This window comes from Semicossyphus pulcher, unplaced genomic scaffold (assembly GCF_022749685.1).
Source record: "Semicossyphus pulcher isolate SPU_LCO1_2020_fin unplaced genomic scaffold, fSemPul1.0.p SCAF_14, whole genome shotgun sequence".
In the NCBI taxonomy this organism is placed as follows: domain Eukaryota; kingdom Metazoa; phylum Chordata; class Actinopteri; order Labriformes; family Labridae; genus Semicossyphus; species Semicossyphus pulcher.
The window spans coordinates 29,659,460-29,685,660 of NW_027211648.1; the positions used below are offsets into that span (position 1 = coordinate 29,659,460).

The window sequence follows — 26,201 nt, forward strand, 5'->3', positions numbered from 1 at the left end:
ACGGCGAGAGGAGACGTAACTAAAACAATCACTACAGTCATTGAAGTTTCTGTACCTGTGGACGTTAACCTCAGACCAACACAAGAAGCTGTTCTGCTGTTTTTTTAAATAACAAATGTAAGTGTGTGGTTTGGTTGACCAAAGTGGCTCCACCAGCCGATCTCTACTATACAACTCTGGCTCCAAATGATGTCACCATCACAAGATGGCAGCACCCGTCACAGGGGGATTTTGGCCTCAGTTTGAGAGCAGGCAGAGATGTGTCGTCCATCTACACATACAGTCATTGAACACAACCAGGCACCAGGCCTGTAGGGGGCTCTAACCAGAACAGCTTTATTAGTGACAGGAAAAAGGAGACTGACAGAGCTGAGTGTTTCCGCGGGCCGGGCCTCACTGACTAATGCGGAAAACAAAACTCTTTAACTTGAACAAAAAAAACCACACAACTTTGGTAACGTATTTTTGGTGAAACCAGATCATACTTTATGGAGAGCAACTGCTGACACTAAGTGCAACTTCTGTTAGCTGGTTTGCGCAGTTAGCCGCGCAGTTAGTAGTGCTTATCGCGGACTCTGCCCGGGGGGGTGGTAGCACTGAGCATCGGGAGAATGTTGCTGTTTACGCCTCTTAAAAGCGCAGGAGCTTCAGACAGTCAGGAGGTCCAAGGTGTCAGGCCCCAGACTGGGGGGGTGTTTGACGACTTAAGGGACCTAAGGGATTTACACAGTTCCAACGGGGAATCAGGACAATTGGGATGGAGTGAGGAGATGTTGTGTAACGGTCAGTGCCCAGCTCTGGAGGCGTGAGTGAGGGCGTAGGTGTGGTCAGTCCGCTGGTCTCAGGGTCTGTGTTTGACCCGGCCCATTCTATACCTTCCAGCCCAGCTACCATCCTCGCTGTGTTTATCAATCTCTAATAAACAACAACAAAAAAGCAACAAACTTTTACATCGTATGCATTTCTGATAAGGCAGAAAAAAACAACACTTGGTGTAGTTGGTAGAGATGTCAGCAATTTTATTTAAACTCTAAATTCTTTGAAGTCTCTATAAGTTGACACAAAGAATTTATATTTTGTGTTGTCTCCTTTTCACACGCATCCATATGCTCCCACTCTCACACACAGACCCACACACACATATCCACTGAACCAGTCCTGCACAGTGTCTTATGTTGGCCTGTAAGCAAGCAGAAAGACACACACATGCAAACACACCCACACCCCATTCCACTTGAGAGCACATATAGAGCATGAGAGAAAAATTGTACAGTAATTTTACACAATAAGAGTCCAGCACACGTCCTCCCCCTCTACAGCCTGTGGGCAAACTGGTTGTTCAGAGCTTCCATTAGCTCACCCGTCCACAGAAATCATGTGTCCATCCACTCCGGGTCCTTTGTTGTGAAGAGCGCCGAGTTGTTTTGTTGTTTTGTCCTTCCACAAACAGCTTCACTGACAGCATGGAGACCTTGCAGGAGATTTTTTTCAGCATTGAATTCAAAAGATTGTCATCATAATGCTGGAATGTCTTACTACAATCTACGCTTAGATAATGGTACTGTACTGTAGAGCCTCAGAAAAGATCTTAAAGAGTCCACGTCTGTCTCTGGTTCTCCTTGTTGTCCTTAATCTAAAAAAAGTACAAGATGATTTGTTTTCAATTCTACTCGCTAGATAGAAGTTAAGTTTAACCCTGTGAAAATATTGAGATTCTTGGTAAAGGCACAATATTCAGCCATGAGGAGAGAGGACACTGCTACTATTGTGTGTCCTGTAGAAGCCTATCGTGTTTTCCTGTTTTTTAAGCCCTGATAAGACAAGCAGTCCGTGTTTGTCCTCGATATCAAGTTAGTGTACTGCGACAGTTTTCAATTGGGGAACCTTTGAGGAAAGTTTTTCGACTAAGTTCTGTAATATTACTTCAACCAGTTAGATTTTGTATCTCGTTGTTTCTTCTTTCTTTGTAGCGTTGGCAATACTTTTGTTTAAAGACAAGTTTAAAAGGAAAGGTTTCAAATGTCTTTTTGCAGGCTGTTCTCAGTCAATGTTCCGACTTTAACAGCCAAAAGTAATGCACAGTATTTCAATATGACAAAACTGATCTTGAGCCAATTCTGATCCATTCGCAGCAATATTACACAATCAGAGCAGCGGCTCCAGTCATCCAGAGGTGAAGAAATAGAGAGGGAAGTATAGTCTGGTTGGGGTGGCTGTGCTTAGGAACTGGACTGGTAAAACAACACGATCCTTTAACCCGGGAATCTGGTGTAAGAGTCTCTTCTAATTAACCATGTGTCCGAAAGAAAGAGAACTGACTGAGACAAAGGGCACCTTCAACGCTAAGCTAAGCTAAGCTAAGCTAAGCTGCGAGCTTCTGTGGTGGATGGACAATTAATGTGTTCATCTTTCCAGAAATCAATTCCTATGCAAACGTTGCCAAGATGTTTTTGTTGCCTGACGGTTCCTCCTCAGTCTCTAATCTTAACCAGAAACTCCCATGTGCAAATACTGTGTAAATTTGGACATTAATTATTAAATGTTATCGTCCAGTATTGATGTCTTATCGAGCCAGAGGGTTGGATCATAAACAGCGATGCACTGTGATTTGTAAGGAGATGGGTTGTTCAGTTTGATGAATCTGTTTACACTTAAAGACTGTACATAAGAAGTGAAGTCTTGGTTTGAAAAGTTAAACATGCATTCTCTGTCATGGCCAGCAGGGGGCGACTCCACTGGTTGCAAAAAGCTATCCGGTTGTATGTATGATGTAAGAGTTTGTGGTCTTAATAACTGGATTCAAGTCTTCTTTAATACAGCATGATGTTCACTTTGTAAATGGTGGTCCTTTTAGAGTAAAACAGATGCTAAAGCCAGGTATGCTCAGGGGCGTGGCTACCTGTGATTGTTATGGTTAGTAATGAGTGTTCACCCTGTTTTCAAAATATGGTCACTTTGGGTCCCAAAAAACCAAGATGGCGGAGGCCAAAATGTCAAAACTTGCAGCTATAAATGATGACGTCATGGTTGCTACGTCCACTTCTTTCACACAGTCTGTGGTTGAACCACATCACCAGAGGGAAAAGTCAGCTTGTGGCTTTAATACCACAGCGTCATGAGCAGAACACGGTTACAGCGGTTGGGGTTGAGGTGGTAATGGTTTGGCAGGTATTAACGAAGGGCTTACACTGGGTCCTCTTGTAGATATACACTTGGGTACCAGCACCAATGCACACAAAGACCTGAACATACTAGATCCATCATGATGGATACTTTCAACAACAATAATAATCCCTGTCAAATCAAAGAATGTCCAGCAGTTTGAGGAACACTCAGATGGATTGACCCAAACAAGTCAGGTTGTCGGGTGTTACACAACGTTAATCAAGTGTTCGTTATTGCTACTCGTCCAAAACTTTGTGTGTGTTTAGCATTGTGACACTGAGGCCTGCACATCTAAAAACTGATGCTATAGGGGTACGTATGTCGTATTTGGAGTGTAGGACCGTCGACCTAGGTGCCTTACTGAAGAGTTGGGAGGGAGAATGTGTTGGGTATGATAAAGATTCGGACAGGACTTTCATTGAGGTAAGGGTCAGACAACCAAGATACTTGTTAAATGTTATGGAAAGGTCATGGTTGATGAAATATAGGAGCATTATCTGCAGGTGTACAGAGCACATGAATATTACACTTGCTACATGGCCCATCCACTTCCACGTCATTATTAACTGTAAATGACACACTACTCCTGCTTTGGCACTCAACATAAGTCATGAGGTAAGGAATTCTCCGGACAGTGGGCTGGCTACATCATAGACATTGTGCGATAAAATTGTTGTTAAATAATCTTTCCATCTCCACAGCTCGCTTCAAGAAAGAAATCTGAAGGTATCTCTAACCATGACGACCTACGCCTCAATAAGAAGCTGTCTAAGAAGTCAATCAATGGGAAAATAATTAGAGTAACACTAACATATCAAATATCAAATCATTATCCAATTCTACCAGTAATGTGCAGTAAGTTCAGGTACCTAATAAAATAGAGTTTCAGACCGGCGAGTTTTATCAGGGCTTGAAATTGTGAATATGATTTTAGACGTGTGGTGACATCATTGGTCATTCTTTACCTGATTTCTTTTTACATTGTACATTATCACATACGTGAGAATATCATAGGTATAAATTTGACTACATTTTGTTTTTGAGAAATAAGTGTGGAGTTCCAATTCACATCGGCCCTGTACTAACTTTAAATGCAATGATTGTTCGAAAGCATACAGTATAATGATTATAATACAGAGTGGCCCAGAGAGCCATGCAAAGCGTCTTTTTTTACAGAAACAAAAGGAGACTGAGTTTGGTTAACAGTGCAAAAGGAGTTCAGCACAATAATATATACCCAAGCTTAAACCAAAGAAAGACTACTTCAATACAATGGAATTCAACCATTCGGCGTATGTTCACTGGCTGAACGAGCTTAAATCACTAGATCTTGTAAAACTGCTTTAGTTTCCTACTTGTTTTGTAATGGCTCTCCTTTTCTCTTGGTTTTTTTTTTTTTTTTTTAACTATAAGCAAATAAAAGTTTGTGTTTCATTCACATGCAAAAAGTGAGAAAACAGAAGGCAAGAAAAAGAGAGAGAACAAACAAAGATCATTGCCTGTAATGTTGGAGTCACAAAAGTCTTTTTGGCAAGTTTGGACATAGCTGTGAACCTTTACTGTGTCTTAAATTCCATATTATATTTTATCTATATCTATTTTGTGTGGATGAGTACAGCAAAAGTGATTTTTTAATAAATTATACCTCTGTATGTATTATATATATTATATATTCAATTGTATTTACATTGAAAAGACATCCAGCTCTACTCATTCCAAAACCGGATTTATACAAATGGACTGAATGCTCCTCTAAATTCATCCCTGTACAAGATGTAGGTAGCTTTTCAAACCCATCAAGAGCAGTGGTGCTGCCACACAGGCTTGCTACTGCCACTCTAGTGGACATAGTAAAGCCAGTAGACTAGGTTGAAGAAAGTGAATGCGATCGGAAAGACGACACGGGACCACTTGTCTATGGCGTTGACATCCGTGAGGTCGGGGATCTTGACTTTGAGCTGCGAGGCCCTCCTGCGCAGGCGGCCCTTCTTGTGGCCCATTGGTCGGTCGATGGCCGGTCGTCCGTACAGGTCTCGACTGGTCATGGGCTTGCGATACTGTATGCTGGCGCTGTCGTAGGAGAACATGGTAGCCCGAGGGTCGTTGAGAGCGCCCATCATATCTGCTCCACTCATCTCACTGGTGAGGTTGGTCAGTAGGATGTTGCCATGAGCATCAACCTGAGGGAGGAGGTGAGCAGATATTATTAAATTTATTTCCCAACCAAAGCCCAAATACACAGCAACGTCAAAGGCTGGGTCCTAAACAACAGGCAACGTTGTATTTGGGTAAAATGTCAAAACATAATTTCGTCGACCCCACAAACCATTCAGGTTGAACACCTACATGTTTCTTTTAAGAAACTTTTCAATAGGTAGTTTTGCAGGAAGCATAAAGTCTTAGAGGAGTAAGAAATCCCACAACACCTTACAACAATCACTAAGAGGTGGAAATAGAACAAAACTCTATCATGACTGGAACGTAGTGCCTCGGATCGTCTAACAACATGTGATAAACTGTCCTCCTCCACCTGCAATGCAACAGTTTTTTCCAAACTGAGCACATTCTAATTTATTTACCTCGCAACGGGCTTGGTGACGGGTTTGTTACAGCAGGCGGTTTGGGATTTTCAAATGCAGAAAAGCTTTTTCGCTAAACCGTTAAATGTGACCGTTCACAACTGGAATAAACACGTTTGCCTTCGGACCACTAAGCAATGTCTCACATGAAACATGGTGAGTAAGACTCTAGTTTTTGGATTTCTGGTATGCAAGAACTTGCTTGAAATAGATATTTGAAGGACACACACACCGCAAAGGCAGGGCTTTATTGATTATTTATCCATTCATTTATTTTATTGTTTTTATTGTTCCAAGAACAGAACCATGTGGGACTCCGTGTGTCTTCATAGAACAAACAGAAAACACAAATAGTGAGGAAGGCCACAGAAGTCGTTGCCAGTTTTGTCTTTGAGATCGTCAGTATGAGTTCTATAATCACCAACAGTCGAATCAGTTGAAATAATACAAAAGAGCTCAATGCAGAGGGCCTCGGAGGTCTGTAATCTGTTAATGCCAGGATTTATTATGCGCCTTTCAAAACACTGCAGATTATAAAAGGAAAAATCACAACATCAAATCTGCTTTCATCGAAATAAGTCTTAAAATGCAGCAGTGACACCGCCACCTTTAAGGATGGGAAACAATACTACAATTAAAGTTTGGAGGGTGTGACCTGTGGTAGCTTCACAATGTCGTTGGTTCTTTTGTGAACTATGATGTGTTTCAAAGTTGGGTGTGCAGCAACGTTATGTGGAAGTCATGGCATGGGCGATATCCTCGGGAAGCAGAACATTTTGGTGTTCTTAATGCTCATGCCTTTTACTGCAAAATTATATTTTGAGTTTGAGGCCAAGACGTTAGCTCTCCCTGAGGCCCCTTGCTTTCTGAATTACTGTCAGTCCTTACCCCGCTGTGTGGTAATGAGAGGTTATGTAGGTCATCTGACAGAGATCCAGCTTCCTGCAGCAGTGGTGCAAATCTGCTCTCAAGTTGTACTCTTTGTTGTTGGGCGTATTTGTTGCTAACTTTACTTTTCACAGCTTTCCACTGCTGTGTCCTACTAAGCCTAGGGGTTGATTAGGCGCTGTGCCCGGATTGTAGTTCAGGCCAGCCAGTAGCGTTGCAAATCACAGGCCTCTGGGCTCTGGATATCACTCCTCTCATCTCCCAGGGAAATGATTTATTCTTAGGCTTTGCACCAAGAGAGGCAGAGAGAGGTCTACTACTTGCACATGTAAAGGCTCCCCTTCAGTTTCTTAGCACTCTTGTTCTGGTCATGTTTTAGTTTTATTCCACTCAGTTCATTCACCTCTGCATTCATTTCTAGTCAGTGTGTGTAAGTTTCAAGCACAGGGCTTATAGTGCTCTCCATAACCTTTAGCAAAAACAACAAGGATATCAACAAAAGAAAAGTGTGAAAAGTAAAGAGAGACAGCCAACACATCTGCACTGTGAGGTGAGCAGAGATACGAAACATTGCCAACAAAGTTTGTCGGTGGAAACGCACTCAATGCAGCTGAAAAAACTTGTCAGATTATCTAAGATGCACCAAAACAAACTAAGCTCCTTTATTCACACCACTGCAAATATGTTTATGGTGCTGAATATCAACCAAGAATCTGCCGGATTAAAAGGTACTGCAAAGGTGACACCCAAAGAATTGGTAAGTTACCCAAATGGGCCCCAAAGCAAGAACCACTGGTGTAACCAGCTAGGTCCTTACATTAAGTGTGAGTGGTTTAAGAGTGATAAAGGTTCCACAAATAGAGCCGAACAAGGCCTTTAGCCCAGATTATGCCAGTCGCCTGAAACTCAGCTTGTCAAGTGTCCAGTGACTGATGTATGAACCTCGGCACATCACCTGTTTTATGGCTAATCCAAGTCAGCTGGTCAAGTCTGAAACAACCAGAAATCACATTCGTCGCATTAGTGTCAACTGGCAGGTTTTGGATGTTGCAGACCAGAGTATGATGGTAGCTGCCATTTTTAACTCATCTCGAGCCAAATCTTTGGTCTGAACTGACCTTTGAACAGTTCGAAGTAACGCAACGATCACACGACAGCGCCTGACAGGGCTGTTTGGTTTGTGTGTTTGTCTATGATGTTAAAACCAACAAGGAATAAAAACTGCACCAAGGCTCTTCCCACCTGCACTTTGTTGCTCTCCAGTCTGCTCTTGTTCTCGTTGTTGGACTTGGCAGCCTTCTCTGCCACCTTCTTCTGCAGGTGCGGACCTCGACCAAAAAAAATATAGTTAACGAAGGCGTACTCCAGCAAGGCCAGAAAGACGAAGACGAAGCAGCCCATGAGGAAGATGTCAATGGCCTTGACGTAGGGGATCTTGGGTAGAGTCTCTCTCAGGTGGGTATTGATGGTGGTCATGGTCAGCACCGTGGTTATACCTGCAGACCACATGAGGAAGGATGGTTAGGATATTGTTTGTAGCGTGTTTGCTCGAGTGATATCGAGGCTGGTGGGTTGGTCTGTCCACCAGACTGAAATATCTTGACACGTTTGACAGGTCAAGTTTCCAGGTGAGTTCTTATTGACTTTGGTGATCACCTAACTTTTCAGTTAAAAGCCTCTGTTGATCAGCACTTTTTACACTTATATGGTGACAGTTACCTTCAAAACATGCTTGTTTTGCTCAGGGGAACTTGATGGGACAATGGTACAACACTTGTGAGATATTTCAGTCAGGACCAGAGCAGTGGACCAACCCTCCGACCACATAGAGCCACACCTCAAGCATGAGTAAAATAATCTGTGAAGAACTGAAAGGTCGCTGACCTAAGGCGACTCTGGCAGCCGAGGCATCGTAATTGATCCAGAAGGAGACCCAGGACAGGATGGTAATCAGGGTGGAGGGCATGTAGGTTTGCAGAATGAAGTAGCCTATGTTCCTTTTCAGCTTGAAGCTCAGGGACAGGCGAGGATAAGAACCTGTGGAGGACAAAGTGCAGGAGGACTGAAGTGGAGTAGGAATGGCAAGAAGCAGGGTTATTGTACAGAAGTTAAACACAGGAAGTCGTCTTTAAGAAGCACATTAGTACTGTGCTACTGGTTCACATGTCCTGGATTGTGTCTGTAAAGATGTGAACAGAAAGGTCAGACCGATCTGACTCAGCGACCTCACCACCTTGGGAAAAAAAGGACACCCAGCCCCGTGTTGGATCAGAACTAGCAATTGAAAACACCAAAGTCTCAAAACAACACATGAGTCTGACTGTTGGAGGTAACCGCTGTTTTAACACTAAAAATAACATTATGAGCCTGTCAGTGGCTAAAACAAGCACTTTAAGTTGACGTAACTTGATTGGGCACATTAGGCGGATTATGTTGCAGGATATTTTACAGTTCACAACAGCTAAGCACTTGGAATTAATAAATAAATAAGCAGTAATCTGCAGGTCAGAAGGATTGAACGGCACGAGTCTGTTACCTGTCGCAAACACAGCTTTCTTGGAGAGAGTTTGGTAGTCTATGATGGAGAACTGGGGCAGTTCTATGTTCTCCACCCCGGTGACCGAGCCCCCGTTACTTCCTCCCTGCCAGTAGAACTCGATGTCGTCGGTGGTGTATCCGTCTGAGAGAGACAGAGGAACATAACAAGGTAAACCTCAACCGAACAGAAGGACAAGCACATTTGGCTCCAGGCGAACGCACTGTATCTGAACAGAACGCCTTCATGAGTTCACTGCTTTGGGCACTTTCACATCTGCCATGTTTAGTTTGATGTTCTCACTTGGTACAGTTCACCTGGAAAAGTGAGAGATGATGTAATCGCACAAACTCTCACAGTCAAACTTTCACAGTCCGTCTTGAAATGAAGTCATCGGCTGTTTTACTAAATACAGAATGCAATAATAAACATATGGTGGTGACAGAGGGAATAAACAAGCAGGTGAAATGAATGTATCAGAGCAAATATGGAGTAATTAAGAGGTCTGGTGCCTGTCATTATAAAGTAAAGACTAAAAGACATGTTAAGCCTTATAAAAGCCAGATGGAATTAATGACTGAATGAAGAATTAAAAACACACAGTCCCCAAACTCTGTATGTTATGTTCCCTTTTCCTTTGAGATCTGCCTGTATCAGGAAATCTGAAAAGTGGAGTGCACTGCACAAAAAAAGTGTTTCAAAAGTATTTATATGTCAGCAACCTGGAGGAAGAGCGAGCAATCTTAGGGCCTGTGTCCACTTACAGTGTTTTTTTTACGCTGGCAGTGCACACAACCTTAATTTTCAGCTTCTCACCGGCGCAGTTGTTTATGAAAGTTGTCTGCTGGTACTTCCGCTTCTCTCGGTAGTGACGGTTAAGTCTGTTTTAAATCACTGTGTGCTCAATATTTGCTTTTATTCAATGACATTTTACAAAGAAAGCATAAAAACAATGTAAATGAATCGTGTCCTGGCTTTAGCAGCAGCTCTGCACCTCAGAAAGGGAGGATTGCTTCTCCTCCGCCATTGTTGTTGACAAAGTTGATATCGGAAGTCCCGCCCCTTCTTGATTTTCATTGGTCAGCAAGGGAGAAGTGACACTGACGATCGCAGCAGTGTTCCAAAAGTTGAACTTTTTTCTACTGAGAGCGCAGCGACAAAGAACAACTGACACAGAGGGAGTTTTTGTGCTGAGGACGCTGAGCACTGAAAACGCTGAAGTACGCAGTACCTCTGAGGTTATTCTGTAGAATTTGTCATTGTTTTGGAATGTTGCAAAAATAATAAACATACATTTGCATAAAGGGAGCATATTTGTCCATTCCCATGTTGATAAGAGGATTAATAAAAAAAATATCTCTTTAATGTACATTGACAACAGGTAAAAACTGTGCGATTAATTTGCGATTAATCGCGAGTTAATTGTGGACAACCGTGCGATTAATCATGATTAAGTATGTTAAATGATTGACAGCTCTACTTTGCAGCTTGTCCTGGAGCATTTAACTGTAAGGGCCTTGTTTTTACAGATTTTTGGGTCTAGGGGTCAAAGGCTAGAAAAAGTTATGGAACTGCTCCAGAATTTTACACCACTCAATTTTAGTTTGTTGTTTTTGGTCACTGCCAACTCCAAAGGGAAACATCCAGCTCTGCAGCTGCTTAGCTCTCAGTGCAGGCTGTGCACAGAGGGTCTTCACTCGCCCTTTGTACACTGCAATTTTGGAACAGGATCTTAATGTCGGTCCACCATCACGCTGCCTTTGCCATTTTACATTGAACCAAGCGACGCAAGCGTAAAGCCCACTGTGGGGGGTGTTTTTACATTGCATTCCGGCATTATGGACTCAAAAGGGATGTGACATGTAAACAAACAGTGCGTGCTTCACATACACACGAGGCTCCACCGTTTTTTGCCTTTTTGCCTCCGTTACGCCTCTGTTACTACCTGCGATGGCAGCTCAGAGGTGGAATGACCTCGCCCGACCATGCTGCCTCCGTGCAGTCCTGCCCAAGACCCTAAGAGTAACAATGTGAGCCTGTCAGTGGCAAAAACAAGACATTTTAGTAAACGTACTTTGATGGCGAACACTTCCCTCAAGGCTTTTGCAACTGTTATAGCTGTTCAGCTGCTGTCGGCTGAAGCAATCTACTGGAGCAATTCCAAAACTGTCGAACCTAGAACATTTAAAATTCTCGGAAAGTTCAAAAATACTGTTTTGAGTTTTTATTTTGCCATTTTAAGAATGACTGTTAAACCTAACAGACTGAATCTCCTGTGTTTGTGAGTTAACCACCATCTATGTATAAGTTCATTACAGTCCTGGATCCAAAAATAATTCTTACAGCGACATACTGGTCCAGAACTACACCATGAACATCCTCCACTCTACAGAGGAAATGTCACAGCTCTGTCCTCCAGAAGAGGAACTGAAGAGACAATAAATCAATGTTACATCACCAGTGTGAGACTGCAGAAAGTAGGCCTCTCATATTCTGTTCAGCTGCTGCTTCCAGTTTCCCACAGGCTGAACTGGAACAATAATAAAGCCTTCCTTTTACTTTTTCTGGCAGGTCTCTGGGCTATGTCTAAAGCCTGGACCTGAGCGGAACAGGCCCTCTGCCCTCTCAGTAATTAGACCAATTTAATTAGGCCAGCTCGTCTCTGTCTTCACATTCTGCATCTTATCTGAACGCAGCTGCAGGATTTCAGGGATTTAGCTCCTGCTCATTACTGCCCGGCCTTCATTATGGTTCTGCCCTCTGTTTTTTCTTATCCAATTAATATATTTGACATTACAGATGATTTTAAAATATGACAGTGTACTAATAAGTGGAGAGTCAAAATCATTAGACCAAGGCACAGTTTAACCGCGAACATTCATCATTATCATTGATGTATTGTCCATTCATCTCTGATGTGTTGTGTGCAGTTTGGCTGCTGCAGCTTTTTACCCTTTAATATCCAACTGCAACATATTATATTAATTATTTAACTTTAATGCAGTATTTGTTTCACTAAACTTTATCTCCACCATTTCAACTGCTCTGTATTTGGATGTTTAATGGAAGTTCATTCAGTGGAAAGATCTCATATGAGGCATATTCTGAAGATCATTAGCACATGAAAATGATCTGCCTGGAAAAGAGCTTTGTGAATCCAACGTAAAAGTTTTATTACCTAAAATAATATCTAAACTTCATCCATTTATAATCAAATACAAATATTATCTATTAGCTCTAACCTGGAGGAGATGTTTTAGGGAATGTTCTGGTGCGAAATCACACCATCAACAGAAATCTAAATGCTAGGATCAATGTGTTTAAACATGTAATCATGAAGATCGTTCACTTCATTCTCTTTGGCGGCACCTATGGCGATAAACGGTCATTGCGGGAGCACACTTCCCAGATATCCACACAGTGCTGCATGTGTGACGTTCACGGTTGGCTCCGGTTGTAACTCTTGATTTTCCTGGCTGACGGTCGCTTTCCTTTTCAGACTGTTTGCTTCATCTGAGCGTTGAGTTTGTTTCTTCTTCTTTGGATTTTCACTTCTTGTTGAAGTTGTATCTGTAGTCATCCATCTTTTCTTTGTGTGTTCAGCCATAGTAGATTACTGTTTACTCGCAACACTTGCAGAGAGCGGAAAAGCAGCCGCTTAGCTCCGCCTACCCTCTCTGGGAGACCAACCACTGCTGGCTGATGGAAAACGTGTCACTAACTGGGCGTCGCCACAGACACCCAGTCCATAATAATACTATGTACTGCAAATGCAAAGGCTTCAGTGGGCCATAGGCTCAGTCACCATTGTGTTACCTCATTCAGAGATAGATAGAGACTTGACAGACATTTATTTACATGAAAATCTTCCAGATTATTACTTTAAAACAATCCAGAGAAACACATCTTTCTTGAATAGTCCGCGTTGTTTCCAGATTACAACTCAAAGCTTGCAAACATACCAAAGATGAAAAAAAAAACGGGACCATATGACGTCTGAGAGCACTTATTAAAGGATTGTTCACTGATTTTGGACCCTATCTCTGTACAAGTTTGGGCTATTGTACGAACAACGCCTGCAGGTGTAGCTGACGTTCCCTGTGACTGTGGGCCGCAGCTTGTTCCTACACCACGTGTACCGTCATTTGATGGGATTGATTGAATTTCTGGGCACCGCCTTCACTTGTGTTGCAGACAAACTATGAAACTTAGGCTGAGGATACATTGGTCTCAGTAATTCAGCAGTTCATTTGAGCAAGGATATATGGTACAATGCATCATTTATCATCAAACCTGAAATTCACATAAAACTTGGTGAAACTTCTGAGTAAATGCAAAGATCCAGAGATCAGATGTCTTCATGTAGGTCACGTTTCCAGATACACACTGCAGGTTTAAATGGGCTCCACTGAGTGTTTAGAGAGGGCTGGTGCCGTCCAATAAAAGCCTTAAAAAGTTTCTATAGTTTCACTAAATAATGTGTCTGTCATGATTTAGTCAGGCCTTGCTGACTGCCGCACACTCACCTTAAACGGAGCCCTGAGCGTTTCTATGCATATATATTATATGTGGGACTTTAACTATGCATGTGGGTGGTATCCATTATTTAACTCAACCACTCAGGCCAGGTCTGATTGAACAAGAACAGCCAGTTTGCATTAAAGTGCCGTCTGACCTCAGTGACCAAAGACTTCTGCAGGAAGTGGGTTCTGACCTGCGACACTGTGTGGGGGGGAAGATTGAAAAAAGAGCATTAAAAGTTATTAAAAGTTGTGTGTACCAGTGTTTGACTGACAGCAGCTTTGGAGGTTTGAGCTGCCAAAGGTCATTATGAGCATCGACATCAGGGCTGGCATGGAAATAATATTAAAGTTACTGAAACAGTTAGATCGCAGGTTCAAGGGGCAAAAAATGAGCGTCCATTTCATGGTAGGGCCGCGAATAAGGACTATTTGATGGATGACTAGTCATCGATTATTGAAACGATTAATCGGATAATGAATTGCATGATGACTTCATGTCTCTTAAATGCAGTTGTAGGTTCTTTGAAGCATGTGCGAACTAACAATAAAGACAATATGAGTTCTTCATTCAAAAATATCTTTCAATGAACTTTGCTGCTGATTTGGCTCCGACTGATACAAAAGAGAAATAAAAAATCCAGTGTTCACTTTTTGTGCTGATATAGAAAATAAATCAGGAACACACGTCCATCGGGCCTTCTCTTCAAATGCTCGCACATCACCGACGGGCTCCCGTCACAAACAAGGTCGGCTTCACAGATCCTGCAGGCGATCCGTCTCTCTGCAGCGTTGAGGCTGAAATGCTCCAGGACGCGATGGTGTTGCATCGGCCGCCGCCATTTTATGTTTTGTTTACCTGTCGCTTCCTCGGTCGCTGTTTTGCTGCGCAACTCTCAGCAGAGATAGTACACTCCCCCACATTAAAGTCAGTTCTACTTGATCCTGTGAGTGCCGGAGCTTTCTGTTTTTTCTCACTCCTCAACAACTCAGCGGGGTAAACAGAACGATAGAACAACTACAAAAACAAGTTAGGACTTTGGATTTGAAAGTGCATCTCTTAACTTCTTTTCAACACTGTCCGATATTATCCCGCTGTGTTCTTCTTCTTCTTCACTTATCCTGCTGCCAACTTCTTCTTCGGCCATTTAATTAAAATTCACGTTACCCTCATTAATGTCCTGCGAGGAGTCATGAAGTGATGCAGTGAGTCAAAATCGCAGGGCTGTGTTTAGAGCGCCGTTTATTTGTACATTAAAATATCGATATTTGACGCCAGCCTATCGATAATCATCAAGACCATAGATTGCCGTTTTGATATTTTGTTCCACCCCTAGCGCACGGCATGAAGAACATGCGAGATGACGGAACAAACTGATTATCCACAATTAAATTCTTTCATGGTGGCTGAGCTCACAGTTGGTGAGATGGTGAGAAGATCAGAGTAGAACTTCTTACACCTGTTTGGCGCCTTTGAAACACCAAACTCTCCTGCATCAGCTCGTCTGCTTTGTTGTTTTGTCTGTCAATGAAACTCAAGTGAAAACCAAAGAACCAGAGAGAGCTCATGTAAGTCTCAGACCAGCACAGGGTTTTTTTCAGAGGAAATACAAAAGCTAAAATACAACTGTCAAAAATGTAATCTCACAATCTGTCGCAAATTATTTATTTATAGCAGCAAGTGCCGTGAAAATAGGTTGAAATGGGTTCTTGTATATTTCAGGAGTTCCTTGTTAAAACAGGTGTAATGTAACTTAAAAATCCTCCCAAAATACTACAAGACAAGATTCTGTTTCTGCATCCTTTATCTACCTGTCCATCTTTATTGCTGATGATGAGGTGAAGTTACAGACCCGGTTTATAATCCTCATAATCATATTTTTTTGGGTGAACAGTTTGAGACACCATGGAAGAAAAACAGCCAGACCAGATTCAGAGTGCAGCGCGGCCTGCTGTCAGTCACCAGACTGAGATCTTCCTCATGTAGCCTGATGATGCATGACGACGTCAACAAATCTGTCCCACCACTGAGTTACCTGTGAGTCCATATGACTGGATTTTTACCACGTCAGTCAGACAGAACACTACATGGACCAGAACTGAAAGGACACAGAGTGTTTTCTTTCTCCTCAGTGTCTACCATCCAAACCGAACTGCAGGTGTAAAAGAAACCTGCTTGCTATGAGAAACTCGTTGCCACTTACAGCTCTCAATCTCCAGGGTGCAGTTCTGCTCATCCAGCGGGTATCTGCGCAGGTCCATCATGCAGGCAGCCGTTGTGGTGATCCTAAAAGACAGAAGTTCAAAAGTTTAATGTCATATACATCTAACACCTTCTCAACACCTGCACATGTGGTTAATGTTTGGTTCGGTAAAGGAACAGAAGACTGCATGGTAAAAGGGGGATAACATCATTGGGCTGCCTTAAAAAATAAGTTATTTGGACTCTTCAGATGAACTCAAACCCGGGTCTCCTTGGTGAAGTCACTAGCAGCAGTTTTCCTGAGCGTCTAATGCAGACACTGAAGCGGACCTTGTGTGCATATAAGAAAAGAAAAACTGTGAAAAAGTGTCTGACATATTATCCTGAGTTCAATCCCAACTCGTTGAAAACAACAGCTGGTTCAGTGGCCCGACGCTTTTAAGTGCGACGCAATTAGGACCCCTCTGGTGTCCTGTCTTGATGCTGTCCTGTCGACTATTTTGATGTGCAAGTCAGCTCAGTAGCAGAGCATGGCAGAAGTACACAGGGACTGGTTTTTTGGGACGATGGCTGGCAGTTCAGCTCAGCGAATCAGAGCACAAGAAGAGGAACAGATGTGAGGGTTTCATCATGGAAAAATAAAAAGTTTATTTCAAGCAAAACATTGGTCTGTAAGCGTCCTGTTGGGTGTTGTGTTCAGCAAGTACACTTCCCTTTTGTAAACCCAGGGCTTATGCACACTTTGGTTGATTGGGTGAACCTCACACTCTCCAACCAAAAGAGGTAAAACGCACCTCCAACCCTGCTGCACACGCTTACGTAAGATTGGTAACTATTGAAAGCCAAAACCTTGATCAACTTTGACCTGCTGCTGTGTCTTTTCTCTGCCTCCAGTTCATTCATGCCATCCTAATGTGCGACACTCCACTTCCCCATCACCACCCAGTCTTCATCATCAGCCTCAGATGACATTATCAGCCAACACCTCCACCACCAGTGTCCGGACTCCATGGGGGGATAGATCTGTCTGCTGCTGCTCAGGGCCGACACCCTTTGATCTCCCCGTAGAGTCCAAAGACTTCTGACCATGATTCATCATCACATCATCATCACTTCATTTACTGCTCTCTCCTGATTGAAGTATTATTACAGACTGGGTGTCTGCGGCGACTTTCACGGAAAAAATCACAAGCGGCGCCCAGTTAGTGACGCGTTTTCCATCAGCCAGCAGTGGTTGGTCTGCCAGAGAGGGTAGGCGGAGCTAAGCGGCTGCTTTTCCGCTCTCTTCAAGTGTTGTGAGTAAACAGTAATCTACTATGGCTGAACAAACAAAGAAAAGATGGATGACTACAGATACAACTTCAACAAGAAGTGAAAATCCAAAGAAGAAGAAACAAACTCGACGCTCAGATGAAGCAAACAGTCTGAAAAGGAAAGCGACCGTCAGCCAGGAAAATCAAGAGTTACAACCGGAGCCAACCGTGGACGTCACACATGCAGCACTGTCTGGATATCTGGCAAGTGTGCTCCCGTAATTACCTTTTATCGCCATAGGTGGCGCCAAAGATAACGAAAATGAGCTCTTCATCTAATCAAGTAGTTTTTGTGCCTAACCAACTGCCACAATGTCACATCAACAACATGTTAATTATTGTTTCCAAATCATGATACAGAAAATGTTTCCTTGCAAGCTTTATTTTGAAAGTTTTACCAGATGTTGCACTTTTTTTATTGCCAGCTTAACTGATTTATGTTAAGAGTCTAACAAGTTGTTGCATCTTTATTATTGCTAACTTGACTACAGACACCTGCGTGTGCAAAGCGTTAGCTAAAGGGACCTGGTATGTCAGATACTGGAGAGTTGGGAGAGAGAATGCGTTTAATCTATCCGTCTCTAACGCACTGTGCCCTTACATAACTGAACTCCACAACTGCAAATCATCATTTAAATGCACAAGTGGAAATTCAGTTCACACCGTAACACATTCAGCATTCATGTTTCAAAAGAGCAGAGCATTTCATTTCCTGATGCCTGGGAAAAAAAGTTGACTTTCTAAAAGAATGAACAATACGTTCTACCCTTCACACAGCAGCCTTCCTACCTACTCAGCCTTCAATCACACAAATCCTTTTACATCTCGACTGGAACTGAACTATCTGTTTCTTTCCCATAATTGCCTCTGCACTGCTGGAGTCATGACTGCAGCTCCCCTCCCTTTGAAAGGCCTCGTGTTTAATCTTAATTACAACTATGAGTAATTAAGAATTAACACTAAAATCCAGGCAAACGGGTGAAACCAGTGCCTCCCCCCCTTTGAAGTCTTACATCTGAAGGAGGAAACAATTTGGTTTGACAGTTTAGGAGGAAAATTATTGATTGAGTCATTTTGGTTTTTAATTTCTGAGCTCTGTGTCGAGGAGACACACTGACAGCTCTTGGCTGGAGTGAGAGAATCTGCAGTCGTTGTGAGTCCTGGAACAGAACAGGTTACAGTCTCACACAGCAGCGTCTGGGTTTGCTTTAGTGAAACGGTCTGTCGTGAAAAACATTTGTTTAAAACAGCAAACACAATTAAACCTGGTGCCAGCTAACCACTAAAACTATTCAGGCATATAACATTTAATAGGCTGTAATTGGAACATATACTACAGAGGTTATGGACAAGCAGTTTTCTTGTTGGCATGCAGTTTACAACCCAACTGTAAATTTGGCAGAACAATTACAACAGGAAACAACGAGCCCTGCACGACTCATATACTTTGCACGCTAAGAAACGGTGAACAGACGTCCTTAAGTTTGTTCTGGTTTCACCTGGTCGTTCAGAGTCCTGACAAAGGTACACGAAACCGTAACAATTTGCAACATTCATCACCTCATTGTCTGTGTTTTACCACAATAAGAAGAATAATGATTATATTAAACTTGTGTGTCCTGTTCTTCTTATCAAGGCTGTTGCTAGCCCCTCTGTCTGACAGAACAGGATGCTAACAGTTAGCTGCCATGCCAAAGAGAGATGTACTGATGTGGCCCAAATGTAGTATACAGTATGCAAACAAAAGCAAAATTTGCAGTATGCCAAAAATACCCGGATGTCGTACTGATGTGGAGAAAATCTCCAGTATGCATCTGACCAGTCTACCTCGCCTACTGTATCCCAAAATGCAAAGCGCTGGAACAGCGGCAGTTGAAATGACGGGGCGCTATAGCTAAAGAAGCAACGGTTATTGTTTACTTCCGTCTGGCGTAGCATACTGCAAAATTAATTTGAAAAGTTGATTCTGTATTGGTGCCATCTGTAGTTTTGGTGGTGCGTCAGATAAGTGTTAGCTTAGCAGGTTTGCTAAGGGGAAACACATCGATGAGTAAAAACAGACTTCAACGCAACCTCAGTGTGGCTGGATCCAGCTCAGTGGTAGATTGGGTCGTCTCTCAATCCGAAGGTTGGTGGTTCGATCCCTGACTGCTACAGTCACATGTTGAAGTGTCCTTGGGGAAGACACTGAACCCCAAATTGCTCCCAAAGGCACAGCCATCAGTTATTAACGCATAGATCCTGATTGGAGATTGGCAGTTAGGCCTTTGCCATCAGTGTGTGAATATGAGTGTGAATGTGACACGTAGCGTAAAAGACCTTTGAGTGGTCAGAGAATTATATATACTATATATATATATATATATATATTATATATACTCCATGGTGTTTACATATGCAATCAGTAGTTTTGATAAGTGCTAAAATATAAAATATATAATACATGTCCTGTGCATTAACGTGTTATTCACTTACTGGTCCCATTTTGGTGATTTGATGACTGTTGGAGTTTCTATTTAATATTTCTCCAGATGACATCATGACTTTATTCAGTCGGTGGTCCTTGAATGTAAAATGTAATGTTTGGATGATGGTTAATCATGTTTTTGTCCTTGTGCTGAATGTTGCAGTGGTTTAGTCTACGTTGTAAAACACGTGCACGTAAGCAAACCTTTCCTGGTTATAGAAAAAGGAAGTGCAAGTGTGAATGTGGAAACCAAGAAAAATCCACTGCTGCTCCTCCTTGAATATCTCTCTTCACTCTGTGAGAGTGTCCAGCTTCTCTGACATCTCCCTATTTTCAGCTATTACAGTGTCAGGAGGTAAAAAGCCCCTCAGGACATGAATATTCATTATTTTCTTACCTAGTTGAATATTCTGGGGGCAGTCGATCCATGTCTTAGACACGCTGAACGCATTAGGGAGCACTAGATGAATTATAAAGTAGGTGCAGAGAGTGTGGACGGACAGTAAAAATAGAGAGTGTGACCTGTCAGGAAGGACTGCAGCATGCTGCAATGTAATGGCTATCATTAGGCCTTCAATGGAGCATCGGTGTTTATATATTTGAAGCATCCAAAAATGGAGTCAGTCTCAAAGTCACAAGCACGCACATACCTAAAAAAAGACCAAACAGGTACACACACACACACACACACACACACTGCTCTCTACTTCCCAGTTTGTCTTTTACTGTATTTAGGATAAATGTGGTGACCACCCCAGCTGACAGTGGAGCTTAACCTTTTAATATTTGTGGTATATTAATCTAATAATGCACGACGAATTTGCTGCAATGTTTTCAGAGATTTTAGGGCCAGCATCTCTGTCAAGAACGGAGGTCATCTCTTGAGCCAAACTTCACAGGACTTGATGATGATGTGTCCTGTCAGAGTCTGTTTGAGGCACAGACTGCATATGATTTATTCATGACTACAGCAAGACTGAAAATTACATTTTAACTTGAGTTTAAGCTCGGGTCACTTATGAATGTACAATAGAAGTCAGTACATGTAGACCCTTACAATGGTCCACATCTGAACTGGGACATGTAGAATAAAAGACGAGTCCATGTGGACCGCGATGTGTTGGTTGCAGTTGGAGGTCTCAGTCAGTGTAAAGACATTTCCAACTTTCAAGAGGATTTCAAACATTTCAGTTGCAATTTCGGTCTTTCTGTTCAGACATGGATCTTTTTATATGATAGACACAAAAATCCTCTCGCACGTCTGATCATGTGGTGTAAAAGTCTGCTTCTGATGGCAGTCAGGACCAACGTGTGGGCCAAATAAACACAGGACTTTCACCCAGGATGCTGGAGTGTGAGGTGTGACACCAAGAGTCAATCTGAACTTTTTACTTTTGGTCAAGTACTCACAACCTTTTTTGCCAACCTAAGCAGCTTTGATGCCTTTACATTGTCAAATTGCAAATGCAATATTAAAAAAAGGACTTAAAAAGACTTAATTTTCTTCCCAAGTAACCTTTGCATTGTTTGCATCATTTTAACACATAACGTCCCACCAGTGTAAAATGTGGTGTTGAGAAGAAGTCATGTCACTGATTCTGGCGAGATCGGGTTGATTAGTACAATCATTAAAAACAGCAGACATACTGGAGGCGAGGCCACGTCTGTGTCACGATGCTCACTTTGGTCACTAGGTTCTTCTTGTTGTTGTTTTGGCAAAGGGGCATTTTATTGTATGTAAAGGTTAAGCATAGTGACCACATCATTATATTTTTTAGATACTGTATTGACAGACATGTGCAAGATGCAAGATGGCGCCGCAGAGCAGCCTCGGTACTGTGCTCTCTTAATGTACATATAGATTTAAATATATTCTAATACTTTGTAATATATATTTGTATTCATTGGCCTGTATATAGCAGTTTTATATTTTAGTGTCTGTGTTACCTCGTCTAACCTGTCCTTGTTATAAGTGAAATATGTCAGTTTGCGTCAGAGTCCTGCACTGGGACGGGTAACTCGCAAAAAAGTTATGTAATGGGTAAAAAATATATTTATATGAATTCACGGGTACGAGCACGGGTAAAAATTAACCAGATTTGGGCGGGCAGCGTGTGAGAACAAGCAGCCTAAGCAGCTGTTTCTACGTTTACCAATTGTGCAAGTACAAATAAAGCACTTGTTTAAATGAATCACAGGTCGGGCTGTGGGTCTTATATCAACGGGTCGGGTCGGGTCGGGTCCAGATTTGAATTGGAGATAAATGCGGGTATCAGGTCGGTTCCGTTAATAAACTTTGCGGGTACGGGCAGGTGAGGGTTTGCAAAATTGGACCTATGCAGGACTCTGATCTGCGTGTCTGTGCTTTGACAGTTAAGAAAAAACAGAGTGAAATTCCTTGTATGTGCGCACATACTCGACCAGTAAAACTGATTCTGATTCTGATGTGCGATGAACACCATAGAGGACACATTTATTAAGTCTTATTGCCATTACATACGACCAGGATGTGGCTCAACATTCTGGACCCTACTAATGGGCCCCTTCCCACATCCATGGCTATTCATTCTACTGTCTTTGTGAGCCCTCCTCATATAAAGGCCCTATATACTGAGCTACGACAGGCAGCTTTATAAACAGTGCATCAGCACAGGCCCAGCGGCACAGACTAAACTTAGCTGCTCTGTCATCTTTTATCTTTTTTCGCTATTGAGGACAGCCGTCCTCCAGCAGCCACAAAAAACAGGAAAACAGGTCTGATGTTTCTGGGCTGTGCCATATAAATAAACAGACCATGTGTGTGCTACATGTCTTTTTGCCAAACCAAGGTATTGAGCCAGTCACATCCAAAATGTGTATGTGCCTGTCAGTGGTGAGGTCATTTTGGCAAACCTAAATATAGCTTTGTGTCAACAGGGAGCACACTGGATGAATAATTGTGGGAGCCTTCAGGGGATAATGATTCTGCAGCGTGCTTCTGAGAAAAAAATCTTTCCAGCTCCTTCAGAAAACGAGAAAAGAAGCTAAAAGCTGAACAATGATTTCAGGGCAGAGATAGACAAGGAGAGAAAATAGTGCTGCTGATTTCACACTATTAACAAATCAGTCAATAATCAATATATTGAGTGATATTTTAACTACAGACATACTGTATAGCCACCAGGACTGACAGCAGATAACACGTATTTGATAAAGAAATCAGACAGAATCTGTTAGCTGTAAAGGTTTTTCCTGATCAAAAGGGAACTTTCCCATTAGACAATTACATTAAAGTCGAGCTGAAACAGCATTTCGAGAGTATCTAGCTTCCGTATCGTGACGTATTTCCGAGTGAAACAGGACGTGCAGGCGGGACATATCATTAGAGGGATTTGATTTGATCGTTGAGAAGTGGGCGTAGACGGACGTTCTCCACAGCGCAGTAGCTAGCTAACTGACCGAGCGTTCTTGGTGCTCTGCGGCTAAATGTTGCAGATTGATTGGTTGAAATTGTTTGGTGCTAACTTACGTAAGCACGCGTGAAATTTAGTTTTACCGGAAGAAAAAATTATCGGATTTTGATATAAGAATACGAAGAAATGGATTTTCTGAATTTGTTTGGCCTATATTGTCAAATAGATGCACAATATTACCGGGGATGTGATCTAAAAGGATTAAAATGACATTTTTCATTTCACCACGACTTTAACAGTCAAACACAAGAGGAACACAGGAAGTGTTTGTCTATCTGATAAAATAAACGGCCACAAATGAATCCATGTCTGCGAAACACTCACAAGCTAAAACGATACCTGCTAATTAATGCTAACATATAAAAACTGTGTGTCACGACAGTCTTAGTCCAGTAAAGCGCACAGACAGATTATTTGTCTGATGTTTACATGAACAAAATCCAAAAGGCTCCAACAGCACAAACACAGCCCAGAGGTTACGTTCAGTGACTGAATTAACTGAGGTGACACGTAGCAGACAGCTAGCAGCTCTCACCTGTCACTTATAGCGTCCATGCCCCTAATTATGCATAATTTAAATAATTAATATAATGTAAACATGTGATTAATATAAAACATCATCCCATGTGTAGTTGTCATGAAGAGGGAAATGAACTATAGAGACCAGAACAGTTTTTTGTACCAGGCTGTAAACATGTTTATTTCTGCTGTAATCTTGAGAACCTTAACATGGGGCTGTAAGGAGACTGACTCACTGTAGAGCCAGCCTCAAGTGGACACTGGAGGAACTGCAGTTTTTGGCACTACCACATTGAGTTAATTTCTTAGCCCCAGAGGTTTCCGGCTGTGTTGACCACAATCATTTGCTAAACATAAAAGTGTCTCATGTAAACAGTTTTTGTAGCAACCGTTTGGATGATTATGGGCACCGACAAACTCCCTTTAACAAGGACTGACATCATAATTCAATAGTAAAGAGAGAAATCTGCTACGTCATGAGTTCTTGGATGCCAATGGATATTGTACCATCAAGCTGACAATATGACCATAAAAAGGGTTGACAGTTTGCTGCCCACTTTTTGCATTTTCATCAATCTAATGTTTTCTCTCAATCTGGAAACAGCCTCCTGAGTGGAATGAAAATTCAAGGGCAGTATAACAAAGGGGAGAAAGAATAAGAGAAGGGGGAATCAAATAAGCAAGATGGAAAAAGGAAAACCTGAATGAGACAAAGGAGAGGGAGTGGGGTGTGTTGTGTGAGACCTGTGTGTGTGCATCAAGCTTTCTTATCCGGTCACAGAAAGGGGTGTGCAGTGACTGTGGCACTGGCCATTCGCTGATCCCTCCACTTCTAACCCAACTTCTTCCCCTGACCAACTGAACAGCTGAAACTTTACATTTTCCTGAGATATGGTGGACTGAAAAAGTAGCATCTGGGCAGAAAAAGAACACCTGGAGAATACAAAAAAGCATACAAAAAAAATATTTTGACTGGCGAGGGGCCTTTCTGTGTGGAGTTTGCATGTTCTCCCAGTGTTGCGTGGGTTCTCTCTCTCTCTCCGGCTTTCTCCCGCAGTCCAAAAGACATGCTTGTGAGGTTAATTGGTGAATATAACTTGCCTGTAGGGGTGTTTGGAGAAGGAGTGGTTGTCTGTCTGTATGTCAGCCCTGTGATTGACTGGCGACCTGTGCAGGGTCTACCCCACCTCTCAATGTCAGCTCCTGCACCCAAGCGACCCTCAAAGGACAAGCGGTATAGATAATGGGTGGATAGATATTTACTTTCCAAATAACAGATATGGAAGTTTAGAACTCCGGTATATTACCATAGAAGCCTTTCATTATTATTAAAAGAGTTCCCCAAGTAACTCTAGTCCGGTTCAAATAGAGCTTTTGTAGCACTCTCCAGAATTGAGAGTGACTAAATGAATTTGCTGCCGTGTTACCCTTGTCAAGGGAAGTTGAATTCTGTTATCCAGTATAGATACTGAGAGTATTTTGAATGGGCCAAATTAACTTATTTTTTGTTATCAATTAATGTGTTTATCATGCATATCTTATGGTGCCCCGTGTGAGGCCTAATGTAGGGCTTATTCATTATAGTCTCACATTTTGGTGAGGGCGTCCGTGCTGCATGTGTTTACCTTGGAGGAGAAAGGGAATGGTGAGGACAGCCTGCAGGGCCTGTGTTCACTCAGCCATGAAGGCAGGGCCAGCCAGTGTTGTTTTTGGACAAATCTAGCCGCTGCTCTCTGTCCTTTTCAACATGCTCTCTCCTGTTTTGGGCATAAATAGAAAGCACTCCGGGTCTGTCCTTGGATACTGCTCTCCGTCACTCTCTCTGTCTGTCTCTCTTAGTTTGTGTGAGTGTGTGTGTGTGTGTGTGTGTGTGTGTGTGTGTGTGCGTGTGTTTGTGTGTGTGTGTGTGTCTGCCACCTGGGCTGAGTTCATTGGGTGAGAACCAGCTGTCAACTGGAACTTCCTGCAGGTTGATTCAACTGATCTGTCCAGACGGGCAGCTCTTTCTAAGGTTAAACTGTCTCTCTTACCCACATACAGTATACTACCATGCACAGGGTCAGGTCAACCAGGGATAGATCTACAATAAATAGCTGCGGTTGCACTGCTGGAAGACTTGAGAGTCTTGGATTGCTGGGGGAGCACCTGTCTGCTGTTTTGGAATTCACTTCACAATGGAGGAATAGAGGCCTTTCACGCCTCCAGTGTTTAAGTCCGTCTGTGTGAATGGAGAGTTTCATTGCAGAATGTGTTGAAAGGCAAAGACATTGAGAAATGGCACAGGTTAACCCTGATACCCTGTAAATAGGAAAACAGATAAAATAAGACAACCAGCCGTAAATTCTTGTTGAAATTACTCAACTTTAGTACCGAATAGTCACGGAAGCTCTTTAAAAGCGCTATTAAACGTTCTGCTGTTTATAATTTTTTTTCTTTTTTCTTTGATGTGAAGAACGTGTTTGAGTTGTTAAATGAAGCTACATATACTGATCACTGACAGCAACCAACACAACTACATCTGCATTATTAACTTTGTGCTTCTCTGGCTGCAGATGGAAA

General features: G+C 42.3%; 1 protein-coding gene across 1 annotated transcript in view; it reads right to left on the bottom strand.

Annotated features, from left to right (window-relative positions):
• Positions 1-1,002: 1,002 nt before the first annotated feature.
• The window catches only part of gabrb1 (gamma-aminobutyric acid type A receptor subunit beta1), a 54,153-nt gene continuing 28,954 nt past the window's right edge, over positions 1,003-26,201 (bottom strand). The window contains exons 5-9 of the mRNA XM_069661329.1: positions 15,893-15,975; positions 9,169-9,312; positions 8,517-8,669; positions 7,875-8,128; positions 1,003-5,345 (exon numbers count right to left, since the gene is read on the bottom strand). Coding sequence (XP_069517430.1) covers positions 5,004-5,345; positions 7,875-8,128; positions 8,517-8,669; positions 9,169-9,312; positions 15,893-15,975 — 976 coding nt within the window. The 3' untranslated portion in view covers positions 1,003-5,003. The remainder of the gene's footprint in view (positions 5,346-7,874; positions 8,129-8,516; positions 8,670-9,168; positions 9,313-15,892; positions 15,976-26,201) is intronic.